This window comes from Dermacentor albipictus, chromosome 3, assembly GCF_038994185.2.
Source record: "Dermacentor albipictus isolate Rhodes 1998 colony chromosome 3, USDA_Dalb.pri_finalv2, whole genome shotgun sequence".
NCBI classification, from domain to species: Eukaryota; Metazoa; Arthropoda; class Arachnida; order Ixodida; family Ixodidae; genus Dermacentor; species Dermacentor albipictus.
Window position 1 is genome coordinate 110745114 of NC_091823.1, and position 14208 is coordinate 110759321.

At 48.4% G+C, this 14208-nt stretch overlaps 1 protein-coding gene across 2 annotated transcripts in view; it reads right to left on the reverse strand.

Annotated features, from left to right (window-relative positions):
• The window catches only part of LOC135908466 (dual specificity tyrosine-phosphorylation-regulated kinase 4-like), a 224476-nt gene that overhangs the window by 22910 nt on the left and 187358 nt on the right, over positions 1-14208 (reverse strand). For both annotated transcript variants that reach the window (XM_065440238.2, XM_070535928.1), the window contains exons 4-5: positions 12276-12439; positions 1232-1368 (exon numbers count right to left, since the gene is read on the reverse strand). In XM_065440238.2, the coding sequence (XP_065296310.2) occupies positions 1232-1368; positions 12276-12439 (301 nt within the window). The remainder of the gene's footprint in view (positions 1-1231; positions 1369-12275; positions 12440-14208) is intronic.

The following is a 14208-nucleotide window of genomic DNA, read 5'->3' on the forward strand; positions in this document are numbered from 1 at the left end:
GCAATTTGTGCCAGCGCATATGCAGTGTGATAGTGCTTGCTGATATAAGATAAAGATACGTATTAGGTTAATCGTGACCTAGCATTCTTGATGAGAAAGTAACGAGAGCAGAGTTTTCAACAAAAGGAAACGCAAGCAAGGCACGATAATATTATAGTGAGACAAAGGTACGCCCCTAAGGGTGTAAACTGCATTTAGAGTGCATACTTAAATTGATATTCGGTGGTTCTCTTACTCCTCGATAGGAGTAGATTTACTCTGCCCATGTGCCAGTGGCGTAGCCATAACTTTTTTTCCGGCCGGGCCACGCGCTATACCGAGGATGGGGAGGGGAAGGGAGCGAGGGGAAGGAAAGGGGAAGGAAGGGGAAGGCAGCATACTGACAAACACATTTCGCGGGGGGGAGGGGGGTGCACGTGCCTGGTGTACTACCCCTATCCGGAAGTCTGCGGGAAACCTCGACAGAGGTCGCATTGTGCGGCGAAAGAGTTCTTGAAATTTCACAAAATTGCAAATTGAGTTTGAATTCGTTTTAATGTCTCCAAGTTTGCTATCCCTTTGTAAATCACACGCATTACCTCGAAAGAAAAAAAAAAGATGTTTCTCTAAAGCAATAAGTTATAATCTACTTTCATATTTTTGTAGAATCTCCACTGTATCCTGCCTTATACTTTCTACTCAAAAAAAAAAAAGAAATCTTGGCTTTTAAGTGCCGACACCACGGGCTAATCAGTGCATGGCATTTAACAACGGAGATAGCACACGCTGAGCATTCCTGTCTCGTTAGTGTGCACCGTTTTCGTTTAATTCTGTTTCTTAAAAGATGACGGAGTCCGCTGTGAGAGCCTGCTGATACGTTCGACACGTGCAAGATAGCTTGCACGTGACGTCACGTCTCACCCTGATGGTTCTCCGATATGGCGACGAGGATGAAGTCAGTGTGTCACATTTCTGGAGTCGAAAAGTCACTACGCAATGCCCTCTGGTGAGTGACAATCCCCCTAAAAAGTACATTAAACGTGTATTAAAATCTGTTTTAAAATGTGTTTTGAAACCTGCGATGTGTACCTGTTCGCGAGTTCTGCCTTAATTACCTTTGTGTTAGTGCCGAGTATTCGCAGCCCGAGAGAAGATTATGCAGGTGCTAGCATTGAAGGAAAAGTCGACACGAAAAAAGGAAAGGAAACAGTTGAGTACAGTGCAGGTGAAAATCTGAGAAGCGGGTACTCACCGCTTCTTGTTGCGGATGATCTTGAGTGCGACGTGGTCCTTGGTCTTGTGGTCGTAGGCCCTGATGACCTGGCCGAAGGAGCCCTTTCCGATAACCTCCAGAATCTCGTACCGGTACGCGATGTGGTCGTGCATCACCTGCGCATTCACGCGAGGAGGGAACACAATGGCTTTAGGAAACAGGTGCTTCAAGAATTTTTAAAAACTTTATTTCGTGCAAGGTGTGTGCCAGTGCGCGTTACTTGCTTCTGTGTCCCCTACCCCCCCCCCCCCCCTCCTTCTTTTTTTCTTCTGTCGAATTACACGCCGCCACTACAGTCGTTTATGGGGAAGTATTCTTTTGCTTTTTTTCCCCATGAAGTACGGTTGCGCTTATTTTGTAAAAGCCACCGTTTTATTCATCGTTTTATTCACTCGTGTAATTAATGTCGCGCTGCTTTATTTCTATGTTATGATAATACAAATTGTACGGTTATACAGCCATTCCTTCGGTTTCGTAACCATCGGCCTAATTGACAAGCTCTAGCACGTTTACATGCACAGCATAACCTTTGTCTCCCTTGCGTGTGCCATGATCATATATCTTCTTGCTTTATTTTTGTTTCATGCCAACCTTCTCCCAGGGCCTTCCTGTCTCCCCATCCCTTTCTGCATGCAGAGTCACATGTGTAAGCTCCTACTTACATGGCGGCAGAACTTTCTGCATTTCAACAAAGCGCTTCCCTCTCTCTCGCCCTCTCTATCTGTGGCATATACCCTTATGGGTGGATGGATGGATGAACGGTCGCTCCCACGTCGGGGCAGAGAGGCCGAGCCTCTCCGCCGCGTCGCGGGTCCGTTGGACAGCCCATAACTGTTCTTCGAGGTTACGTGCGTGTGTGTGTTTAGGTTTTCCTTTTCTTTTCTTTTGAATCCTTTTCTCTCCCACCTATTGCATCAATATGCCCCTCCCCCAGTACAGGGTAGCCAACCGGAGATAATCTCGGATTAACCTCCCTGTCGTTCCTTTGCCTTTCTCTCTCTCTCTCTCTCTCTCTTTGGGCTGCATATAACTGCATACCAGCGTAAAGAATTGTTGCTTTCATCGCCGCACAAAGAGGGACGTTATGGCCATACATAGTGTAACAGATTTTGCTGTCAGCGAGTGGATATAAGTGCGCTCGTGTGCCGCCGTAACACGTATACATTTGCGGTGATGTGTATACTATGAACTGTGAGAAATTCTGTTTTAAGGGCTAGCAAGCTGCTTACTGGATTCCAGATTCAGCAGGCCAGCTAGCCACCAGCGGAAACTAAAACTGAACGCGGGCGGACATAAACCACACAGTGACGGCCCAGCGTTTGCGGCGCATGTATCTTTTGATTCTGTTCTGTTTTATATTTGCGCCAGTAACGTAAACCAAAGATTCGAATGAACGAGTGACGTAGTATATTGTGCACAATCAAGCGCTCGTGTTCCCAAATTGATGTGCGCGTTAAGGAACCCCAGGCAGTCAAATTTCAGTCCTTCACTGTACTGCGTACCGCGTAATCAGATCCTGGTTTTGTCCCTAAAACCCCCCATATTTTTTTCCTTTTCTTTCTTTTTTTTTTTTTACAGTCGCATCCCATCTTGCTCCACAAGGCCGCGGGATCGAATCCCGGCCACGGTGGTCGCATTCCCTAGGAGGCGAAATGCGAGAACACCCGTGTGCTTAGATTTAGGTGCACGTTAAAAGAACTCCAGCTGGTCTAAATTTCCGGAGTCCTCCGCTGCGGCGTGCCTCAGAAAGCAGCTTTAGCATGTAAAACCTCACAATTTTTTTTAAGCCCGCAAATACACGCAAAGTGCCTCGAGCGGCCAGTATACGTCACTCGGCAATATAGTGCACCGCGGAACGGGAGCCTGTTGTTCCAATAGCGCGGCGACCCGCACCTACCGGCCCACGCGCGGCTGCATTCAAACTGAAGTCTGGGTTCGCTAGAGCAACGTTCGCACGCCTGTAGAGAAGTTTGAGTTCGTGACAGGGAGTGGGCGGCTGCTGCGGGTTGCTCCAACACGGCGGCGTCACGGCAAGACATTCGTGGGAGTCGTGGGTGCATCATGGCCGTGCGTCTACGACTTCCGCGGGATACCGGCCCGTGTCTGCGCGTGGGAAGACTTCATAATTGTCCCGTTGTATTGTGACGGTGAGGAGACACAAACACCGCCGAAAGGTGAGCTCGGAATGTATAAGGCTTCTATCGGTCCAACTTATTGCGGTCTGCAGAAACAGAAGCCGCGCACTCTCAAATCACAGTGGAAAAAATTTTCGCAGTGCGCCAAACAAAGACAACGGGAATGGGTGCTCACGGCGTGTCCGTTCCTGTCGTCCGAGTTTGATGTTCTGAGAAGCTGCATCAATGCGGCGCCAACTATAGATGAACGCGCTCGGTTTCGCTGATATCACAGCGATATATAGCGACGAGTATAACGTCAAATCTGTATAATATCACGGCTCAAGCCGGCCAGGCATTTAATTTATGAACGCGTCGCCGTATACATACCATGCAGAAACGAGCAATATATTCAAGTACATAGATTCGAGAACGCGCGGGCAACTGGGCCAATGCAAAGTTACAGGTAAAAAACCAAGTCCATTAGGCCTCGCACGCTCCTATATCTGCGCACGTCATTGGTAGGGCGGGTACGAAGCATCCGATTAGCATCTGGACTGGTATACGCGCCACTGAAACACAGATAAATTAGTAAAGGAAGCCTGACACCGCGATGTAAATTGGTACAGAAGCATGGCGGTGGCTCAAGCAAAATGCATACTTTCTTCTTATTGTTTCGTTGATCAACTGGTGTCCTTTTCATTCGCGCAACGATATACACAAGAATTCACGGCAAACGCTGAGTACAGCACGCATAATAACCCATGCGTTGTAACAAGGAGGTCAGTGAAACGCGCGGTGGAAACATTAATTAAATCCGTAATAGGATTCAAGTGATCCTGGTCTCACGTTATAACGAAGTCCACACATAAATAAGGCATCAAAACTTCGCTTAAATAAAGAAGAAACAGAAACAGTGATTAATGATGCCTATCAGATGCATAGACCGACGTGTTATTCATGCAGCACGGCTGTATTTATGCAATCAAATTTTACTGGGAAACTGCATTTGTTACTTTGCATCGGAAGCAAAAAGGAACGAAACGATAAACAAATAAAGAAGGAAAAAAAAACGAAATGAAAAAGAAGTAAATTCTCGTTGACAGGCTGTAATGACAGCACAGCAGACTTTCGTGTGTGATATATCGGCGCTCAAGCCTCCCATAACGATCCCGACTATATTTACCGTATACCGAGACGCATCAACTTCAGGCCTCATTCTTCGTCCTCGTTCCGATCATCGTTTACCCCTCTTTTCTTTTTATTCCTTCCTTCTCTCTCTCTTGCCTTTTGACAGCGTACGCGTACGACATCGAAACCATATAGTGCGTCAGGCTCTCTCTCTCTCTCTCTCTCTCTCCCCGGGAGGCCGACAGCCTCCCGGGGAGCTGCGCAGATAGGTTCTCCGAATCAATTTTGGCTGTCGCATGGCGCGATTGCCCCCAGGGCTCGCGCAGGTGATGGCAGCGACAAACAAACAAACAAACAAACAAACAAACAAACAAACAAACAAACAAACAAACAAACAAACAAACAAACGTTGTCCCTTAAGACCGAGGTGCTGTCATCTCGCAAGCGCTGCAGTCATCCACGCACTCGCGGTGGCCCGCTGAGAGCCACAGGCGTAATGGAGACGCTCGCACATTTGGTCCCAAAAGCGATCGAGCTGCGCCTCTGTGCCAACCGCGCCTCGGGTTGACGCACTCGGTCATTCGCTTTCGTGTGCAGCGTCGTCGTTCGTGCCTCGCCGTACCCGATTTAGCTTGGTATACCTTGGTGACGTACGTGCCGTCTCGTTGTGCGGTATAGCGAAGGATCGTTGGTCATTATATAGGGACGTCTGATGAAATAGACAGAAGCTGAGGGCGTAAGTGGGCCTTCTCCTAAAGACAGGCGCACGTCTCGATTATATGCAGCTTGAAAAAAAAAAGAAAGAAAACGAACGAAAGAAGGAAAGGAAGAGAAGGTGGCGAAAAAAGCCCTATATCTTGCTCGCAAGAGGCATGTCTCTAAGATTCGGTCAATCTACGCACGAGAAGACATTTACAAACGCATCACAGCAGTCCATTCAACCTGTTATTGATTTGATTGGCCTTCAATGAACTTCAAGCTTAGAGGCTATATGGAACGCCACGCAATTAAGGCTCGTGCAAGGACAGCGGGCCGTTAATGCACTGGGTATATCGAGTATACGCAGTCTTCCAAATTCGTGTCGTTAAAAGAGTGCTGACATGGCCTTTCAAACTTGTGGTGTTTCCTTTTTCTTCCTGGAAACGAAGACACAAATCCTCCGAAACCTACAGAAAATACTGGCAAGCGTCACAATGCCCTACATTATTTACTATAACACTTCTTGCTACTGGCCGGTTTCGGTTTTGGTACCCAAGAGGTGGATGCGTCCTGACGTCACCGTACATTGGCTAGTTCGCCACGCCGCTGTCACACGCCAAGCGCAGCCAGTTGGAACGTGCGCGGCGTTTACAACGAGCACAGCCATTGTCATCCCAGCCTTATTTACATGCAGCGTGAGCAAATTTTTGCTCTAAGTCGTGAATTCGTGACAATGTCGATGACGGCATGCAGGTCGGCGCTTCGAGATCACCCTTATAGTGAAAATATCTTGCAGCTGTTTCACAACTTTTACGCTTGCTAAGTGCCAGCCTTTTATATGTGACAAGCGTGTGATAGGGTTGATACAACTTGTAAAATAAGTGTCAGGGCCTTTTTTAAAAGGCATAGCTGACTTTTTTTTTTCATGCCACAAGAACATTTTCGGCCGAACGGCGCCACGGCAATATTTAGAGCATTGACAGGTCTATACGTTCCAAGGCTCAAATGCGCGTACCGATTATTGCGTAATTAGCGCTAGCCATCGTAAATTGAAGCTCTTGAGTTGCTGGCTCGTATTGGTTACAACTGAGGTTTTTTTCCCCCTGTTAGGTAATGGAATAGCGCTACGGAGAGAGGCTTTTACCAATGTCGCCGAAGAAAACGACAAAAGAAAAAAGTCATCTGAACTTTTAACCGCAAACAATGGGCAGCCGTTATGCTTACTTGAACAAAGCGTTCTGTGTCCATCAGAGAGAGCGCGAACCCCCTCGCACGATAGATAGAAGCGATTGCCGTCGCGCGCTCAGAAATGCGCCGACGACAATTAAGGGCACTTTTCTAGGCTTTACGCAAAGCCATTGAGTTCCGTATGTGCCTGAGCACTGCTTTCTTATTCTGGTATACAGTCGTTCTTTCATTTTTTTTCTTTTCACTACTATTTGGTGAATTGTGTAGCCCTTAACTATAGTCACAATTCAATATCTCTCGTCACTTTAGCTAACTTACAGTATATACATGACCAGGGAGCAAAAAAAAAAAAAAAGAGATCGCGTGCCAGCATCATTGTCGTGGCTACGCAAAAGGTGCGGCCGAAATGACTGCTGCTTGAGCCCCGTGTGCACACAACGTAAAATTTTCACTGCATATAATAGTTTCGCGAACCAGAGGACAAAAAGGCGAAGGACTTTGTGAACCAAGTCTTTCAGCGTGCCGGTCAGCCAGTCGATTTCGCCAAAGGCTATGAAGAGTTAAGACCAGAAGTGTTATAGCGTATATGTAGGTTTCGCGTGATTATAGCATGGCAATTGTCTGTGTCTCATGTCTTCAATTTCTAAATCGCCTGTACACCGCACTTTTAGTTACTGCCGGCAGTTGGCTATTCTTAGTATTTTGTGAAAAGAAAGAAAGAAAGACATGCGTTGTGGTACCACCAAGCCTTCAAACCATAAGAACATTTGGGTAATATTCAAGAGAGTCACTCTACATCTATTTCATGTCTCTTTTGTGCTGTTGTGATCCAGAGCTTGATTTTACTTCGCATAAAATATATGCAAAAGCATAATCACATATAACTATATAGTACTCACACTCACATTGTGGCGCTACATGTGAGCTGGACAGTGTGTACAAACATATGCGCTATATATGCCCTCCCCCATAAAGTGGTATTACAGTGGCCTTATTTCGAATCAAGTGTGCGTCCACTTCGACATGTTCGTGCGACTACGACAGCCCAGGACGTACACAGCCTTCCTCTCTAATGTCTCCGGCATATTGCACACATAGACAGGGCATCGAACAAGAACTTCGTTTACTTCATTTACATCGAACTTTTTGACTTCGCATAGTGTGACTATGACTGGCATAGCTCCATGGCCATCAAATGCACTACATCGCAAATCAATGAAAAAACTTGGACGCTTCTTTGAAGACGCTGGCATTTGCGACGAATATTGAAAGTTACCGCATCGTGCATCACTGTGTCTTATTCATGCATCTGGAACGTATGTACCATCAGGCATCCGCGGACTTCATTTCAACGAGAACTTTTCGAGAGAGACTTTTGTTCTTAGTGTTTTCATGCCCTGTTATATTTAGGTATTACTGAATTCAAAAATTTATACCTTTAGTTACTTGTTTCACCTATATTATTAGCCCACTGAGAAGGTCTAGCCATCTCCAGCAAACGGCGACAACTTCTGTTTATTTATTACAAAAAGCAAAACGAAAGAAAAAGAGAAAAAAGTATTACACAGCGCGTATCTTCAAACTCGATGTATGTGCGGTGTTTCGGTGCTCATAAGAGCACTGCTTATGAAATACAAACTTACGAAACCTTTGTAAAAATTAACGTTGATGTGCCGGACGCAGTCAAGCAGTTCTTTATAAGCAGCAAGCCGTCGTCATCACCATCCTCGTCATCGACGTCGTAACATTCGTCTTCGTCGCTTATTCCACTGCAAGGTGAAAGGTTCTCCGAGCGATTTCCCAAAATCGCTCTCTTGAGTCAATCGACTCCACCGTATGTCAGCGCTTTTGTAATCTCATCAGACGACCTGGTCCTGTGCCGTCATCGACTGCCATTCCCTTCTCTTGGCACCCGTCCTGTTGTCCTACCAGACCACCGGTTATCTCCTCTAAGCATCACATGACCTGCCTGATTTCACTTCTTTATCTTAACCTCAACCAGAGCATGAAACTACGTTGCCACGCGCGCACTGTCATCTGCAGGCTATGCTGCGGCCAGCATTTTCGCTATCGATTATCAGTTTTTGCTATCAAGCTATCAGTTTGTAGTAGCGGTCCAAAGAACGGGGCCTTGGCGTTCACAAAGGCACTTACGCTAGCACTGTTCGTAGAGCGAATTGCAGCCAATTCGGATGTTGGACGTATTGAAATTAAAGAAAGCGACGAGCCAATGGCAAAGAGCACTTACGAACAAACTTTGTGAACCCGGCTCCAATCTTTGTATATAAAGCGATGTGAAGTAAATAACGATTTTACCGTGTGGATGGCTTCTCGCACGCTACCTCTTATTTACTATATAGAGAGTTCTAAAAAAAGGAAAGAGCTGCCGCGATTAAGGCTACATAAAGCATAAAGTGCACGCACATCGCGTTTTCTTGGGGTGAAAATGGTTTGAATATGGCCACCGTTCGGCGGAAATGGAATCGGTGATTGCAGGCGTTCGAAAGCCTAGCTACTTTATAGATGCCCATCACAAAAATAAGAAAACGCGTTTGAGCGGTGTTTTTTTCTGCCGACAGGCAAGAAACGAACCAGCATCTTAACCAGTCTTCCCCGGCGTCTCTGTGCCTGGAACCCCGCGCACCAAGTGGGTGGGAAAAAGGCTTTGGGTCTGACTGCAGTGAGCGAACCTGCGACAGCGTCGGAAAGTAATTCTCGAACTTGATTGGTAAACTGCTTGTGGAGGTGCGGGGTGGGGGGGAGGGGTGGGGGGTGGGGGGTGGGGGGGGGGGCTTTCTGCGAATATCGACTGCGCGTTAAAAAACCGACCTGACATTCTGTGGTAGGCAATGACTGGAACGCGGATATTGCCCGAGAAGATGGGAATCCGAAGTTCACATCGATTTCGTTGATTTCGTTGCAGGCATTACCTTGGAAACAATTTGGGGAAGGTGAACTGCGCGTAACGTAGGATTCGACGTAAAGATTGCCGGAGGCCACACCCGGGCGCTGCAGTCGCTCAGACGACGCGAAAACCATGCTGTTTATTTCTTTTTCTTTTTGCTTTACTTGGCTGTGGGCTTCGTGGATAAAGTACTCTGTGGCTACTTCATTGTTGTTCTTGTGCTTCAGTTGTCTATTATAGCAATGTAATGTCTCTTCACGGTCTTTGAGTATTAAACATTTATAGTGCCTTAAATGCATCAATAATTTGAGTGCTCTATATAGAGTAGTGACTTTTAGTGTGCGTGCGCGTCCGTATGTGTATTGCTACACGTGTGTGGTATTTGATTACTTGAACGAGGCACGTGGGCGCCATCGCTCGAGAAAAGAGGAGGAGCCCCGTTCACACTGAGACATTCGGCGTCTGGAGCGGCGCCCAGTTCGGCGGAACCCAGTTCGGCGGCGGCGAGATCCGCCGGAAAAGCCCCTTCCGCGCCGATCGCTCCCGTACCGATTTTTGCGGCAGCTGCCGCCGGATTGCCTCGCCGCCGCGCGGCGCTGACCAATCGGGGAGCGCGAAACAGAACTTCCAAAGATGGCGGCCGAGTCTCACGTCATGTCGCAGTCGTCGCAGTCATCGAAGTTCGCCGCGACATCCACATCCGAAATGCTGATCGAACTGGTGCGCAACCACCCAGTCCTCTACGATAAGCGCCACTTGAAGCACAAAGACAACGTGCAGAAGGACGACTTGTGGCACAACATCGGTCGCGAGATTGGTGGGCGAACCCAGCAACGCCGCTGCCGCCGTCTCTTCGGCGAATGCTTCTGCGCGTCATGCATCGCCAGAAAGGTGCTTGCCAACAGGCCGAGCAGTACTGACTCTTCTTGCTCGGGGTTCATCATTGTCTTTCCAAGCAATGGTGGAGACGCGCAACATAAACACACGAAATCGACGCGAGCAGAGACAACTGCTGTGCAATTTCGAGCCGCGCGAACATCCGGGACATCCCACGCTTGATTGGAGGTTAGCATTTTATGGGGCAGATGGCGCTGTATGTCTTTCCGGCGGCGCGGTCCGCAAGCAGTGTGAACTACGCGATTTTCGGCGGCAGGAGAATTCCATTCGCTGTAGACGCTGGTACGTTCACACTGAGGAATCCGGCGTCTACAGCGAATGGAATTCTCCTGCCGCCGAAAATCGCGTAGTTCACACTGCTTGCGGACCGCGCCGCCGGAAGGACATACAGCGCCATCTGTCCCATAAAGTGCTAACCTCCATCAAGCGTGAGATATCCCGGATGTTCGCGCGGCTCGAAATTGCGCAGTTGTCTCCGCTCGCATCGAGTTCGTGTGTTTATGTTGCGCGTCCCCACCATTGCTTGAAAAGACAATGATGAACCCCGAGCAAGAAGAGGCAGTACTGCTCGGCCTGTTGGCAAACACCTTTCTGGCGATGCATGACGCGCAGAAGCATTCGCCGAAGAGACGGCGGCAGCGGCGGTGGTGGGTTCGCCCACCAATCTCGCGACCGAGCTTGTGCCACAAGTCGTCCTTCAGCACGTTGTCTTTGTGCTTCAAGTGGCGCTTATCGTAGAGGACTGGGTGGTTGCGCACCAGTTCGATGTGCATTTCGGATGTGGATGTCGCGGCGGACTTCGATGACTGCGACAACTGCGACATGACGTGAGACTCGGCCGCCATCTTTGGAAGTTCTGTTTCGCGCTCCCCGATTGGTCAGCGCCGCGCGGCGGCGAGGCGATCCGGCGGCAGCTGCCGCAAAAATCGGTACGGGAGCGATCGGCGCGGAAGGGGCTTTTCCGGCGGATCTCGCCGCCGCCGAACTGGGTTCCGCCGAACTGGGCGCCGCTCCAGACGCCGAATGTCTCAGTGTGAACGGGGCATGAACGTACCGGAAGAACGAACATGGGCTCGCGCGGTGAATCTAACCGGTCAGCGCTGCAACCGCTGTTGTAAATATAACCCGTAAATTGTTGCTCGTCTTGCTGACTCGTCCTTCGCGTAACAATATAAACTATATTTGCACTTTCCACGGGCAACTCGCCACGTTGTTTGTCTTGGCGCGAACTAAATTTAGGCCTTCCAATGTAGTGTTATTGACACGTTCTACATAATTAATTAATGGTTCTGTGCAGTTCTCAGCAAGAAGCGGCGGATATTGCAAAACAGAGAGAGAGAGAGAGAGAGAGGAAATAAAGAAGGCCCGACACATGGACAAGTTGTTATACATTCATCTTCAGAATAAAGCGCCAACAGACACGAGACGTCGTAAAACAGCGGCTGGGTTTAAATTGCACAAACAATCTGAACAAGCGGGTAATTAAATGCTGTGCAACTGTTCCAGCCTAAGCACTGCGTTTTGCAGCATACCATGATTCTGACGTGACCCAGGCGACCATGGAGTACACAATCTCCGGGATCGGCCCACTTACTCGGAGAGAAAACCAACCGAGCAGACGCGATAACCTCCCAGGAAAGAAGGCATAAAAAGAAATAACTTCGCTTTACTGCAGGAATTAAGTGCTTGAAGGTGTGTACTTGTCGCAGTGAAGATATTTACATACTCTTGGTTGTTTAATTGCATAATTTTGCCCATTCGCCCGCACAACTGTGCGTGTATGGTACAGGTGGATCCATATATATAAGCCGATTTGTTATATGTGGTTTGTCCTGTGCTGTGCGTGAGCTATTTCACAAGACATCACTAACATCGTAATAATAATAATAATAATAATAATAATAATAATAATAATAATAATAATAATAATAATAATAATAATAATAATAATAAGCAGCAGCAGCAGCAGCAGCACCTAGCAGCCACAGTCAGCAAATACCGGAAGGGTTTGCACGAAAGCTATGCTTTAATAAAATAAAACAAATAGCGAGATATACAGAGATAAGAAATATAAAGGCGCAGTAATAACCTTGATGTAGGAGCCGGTCTCGTCGTCGTATCCGCCGTTCTGGCCGACCCCCTCGTCGTACTCGATCTTGCTGGTGTCCAGGCCCAGGTACCAGACATCGCGGTACTGGGTCACCTCGGTACGCTCGTAGCTGCTCAACCGGTTACCGTAGTAAAGAAGGGCTTCTGCAGAGCGCGCAGAGAAAAGACGCAGGGTTTCATGATTAAGGGAAGCAAAAAGAAACGTTCAGGACGCTTCCGCAACACAAGACATTCTCTCTTTGCACCGCTCGAAGCTGTGCAGAGTAGCTGATTGAAGAAACCAATGCAGTCCCGCGGAATCAATCAATCAATCAATCAATCAATCAATCAATCAATCAATCAATCAATCAATCAATCAATCAATCAGCGAAATACGTGGTAGCGAGATATTAGGAGTTCTATCACTGGGCTAGTCCGTCTCGTCACGTGTTGAGGCAGCCAGTAGCTAAGCCGAAGGTTACGACGCCAGCCGAGTCGCTCACTTTATTAAATGCGCGAGCTATTTTTTCTTCTATAACATTAATTAGCAGTGGACTACCACAAATTAATGCATAACGCTCACAATCGTCTGAATGGCTGTCGTCTCAGTATATATATAGAGAGAGAATATGAAGAAAAGAAGTTAGAGCGTTTAAACGGAAAGGCGGCCGGTTATATACGCTGCACGGCAGTGGCGTAGCCAGAGAGAGAGAGAGAGAGAGAGAGAAAACTTTTATTGTGATGTTTGAGTGGAGTTTTCTAGCCAGAAGTGTTTTTCATAAGGGGTGGGGGATGAAGGGGTGCGGAGTGGCTCGCACTTGATCCGGGAGGGGGTGAGGCAGCCGGGTGTTGTCGCTCGTCGCTTTATGCCAGGTATTCCTGGTACACATAAATTTCGTGGGGGGAGCGGGACTTGATATGAGTGAAACAGTAGGCGACGTTAGCTTGACGTTTACTGTCCGTTTTACTGAGAGTGCTGCACACACGCATTCAGCTTAGCAGGTATGCGCTAGTGTGCTTATAGTACACGGGCACACAACGGTCGTGGCTGCAGTAGAAGGCAGAACGCTGCCCGACTCCGCCACCGAGCGTGGCGTTTACAGCGCGTCCACTTCACCTCTCTTTACTACTTTGCTGTATAGCGCAGGCAGAACGACCAGGCACACAAGCAGGCACACTATACAAGACAAAGCGCTATGTGTTGCCTAATGTGTCTTTCTATGTGCTTAGTCATTCTGCCTGCGCTACAACAAAGCAGAAGGCTTCATACCCAACAAGGCAATACAGCTACCCAATTCCAATCGTCGGCTTTCCATACGAAACGCACTCCTCGTCTCCGGAGGCCCTCTCACATTCCGCGCTCGAGCGGCATATACAGCGGCGTCGGTAGCAGGACAGCACGGCGACGGCGACGGCGCGAACGCGCCCCGAGTGTCAATACTATCGATATCGCAATAAATCCAACCACAGACGGCCCGCCCTGTTGAAGGGCATCCGCCGCGGCTGTGGGAGACAAGTGCTGCTGCCAATACCTACCGGTAAAATAGGTGCAAGCGCGCTGTAGGCCTCGTGCTCGGCCATTATGGGACCTCAACGCTTGGAAAGGGGCGTTTGTCTCCAATCCAAAGGCGTCTTCACCGCAATAGGCGCATTTGGGGCGCCACGTGGGAAATGGCCGCCATGGGAGCGGCCCAAACATCACTTCATTTTTTTTAGTGCTCACAACGGTTTCGGCGGGAATCTAGGGCGCAGGCTCCATTTCCAAGAGCGTCATCTCTTGAGAAAGCCGAACGCCAGGCCGGGGTATACTTGTGCCCATTTGAGAACCATGCAGTGGGTGCCCGGGGGCAGTGGGAATCGAACCCACAACCTCCCGCACCTGAGGCGGGCGCTATGCAACTAGGTCAAAACTAATTAATTAAAATCAACACTAC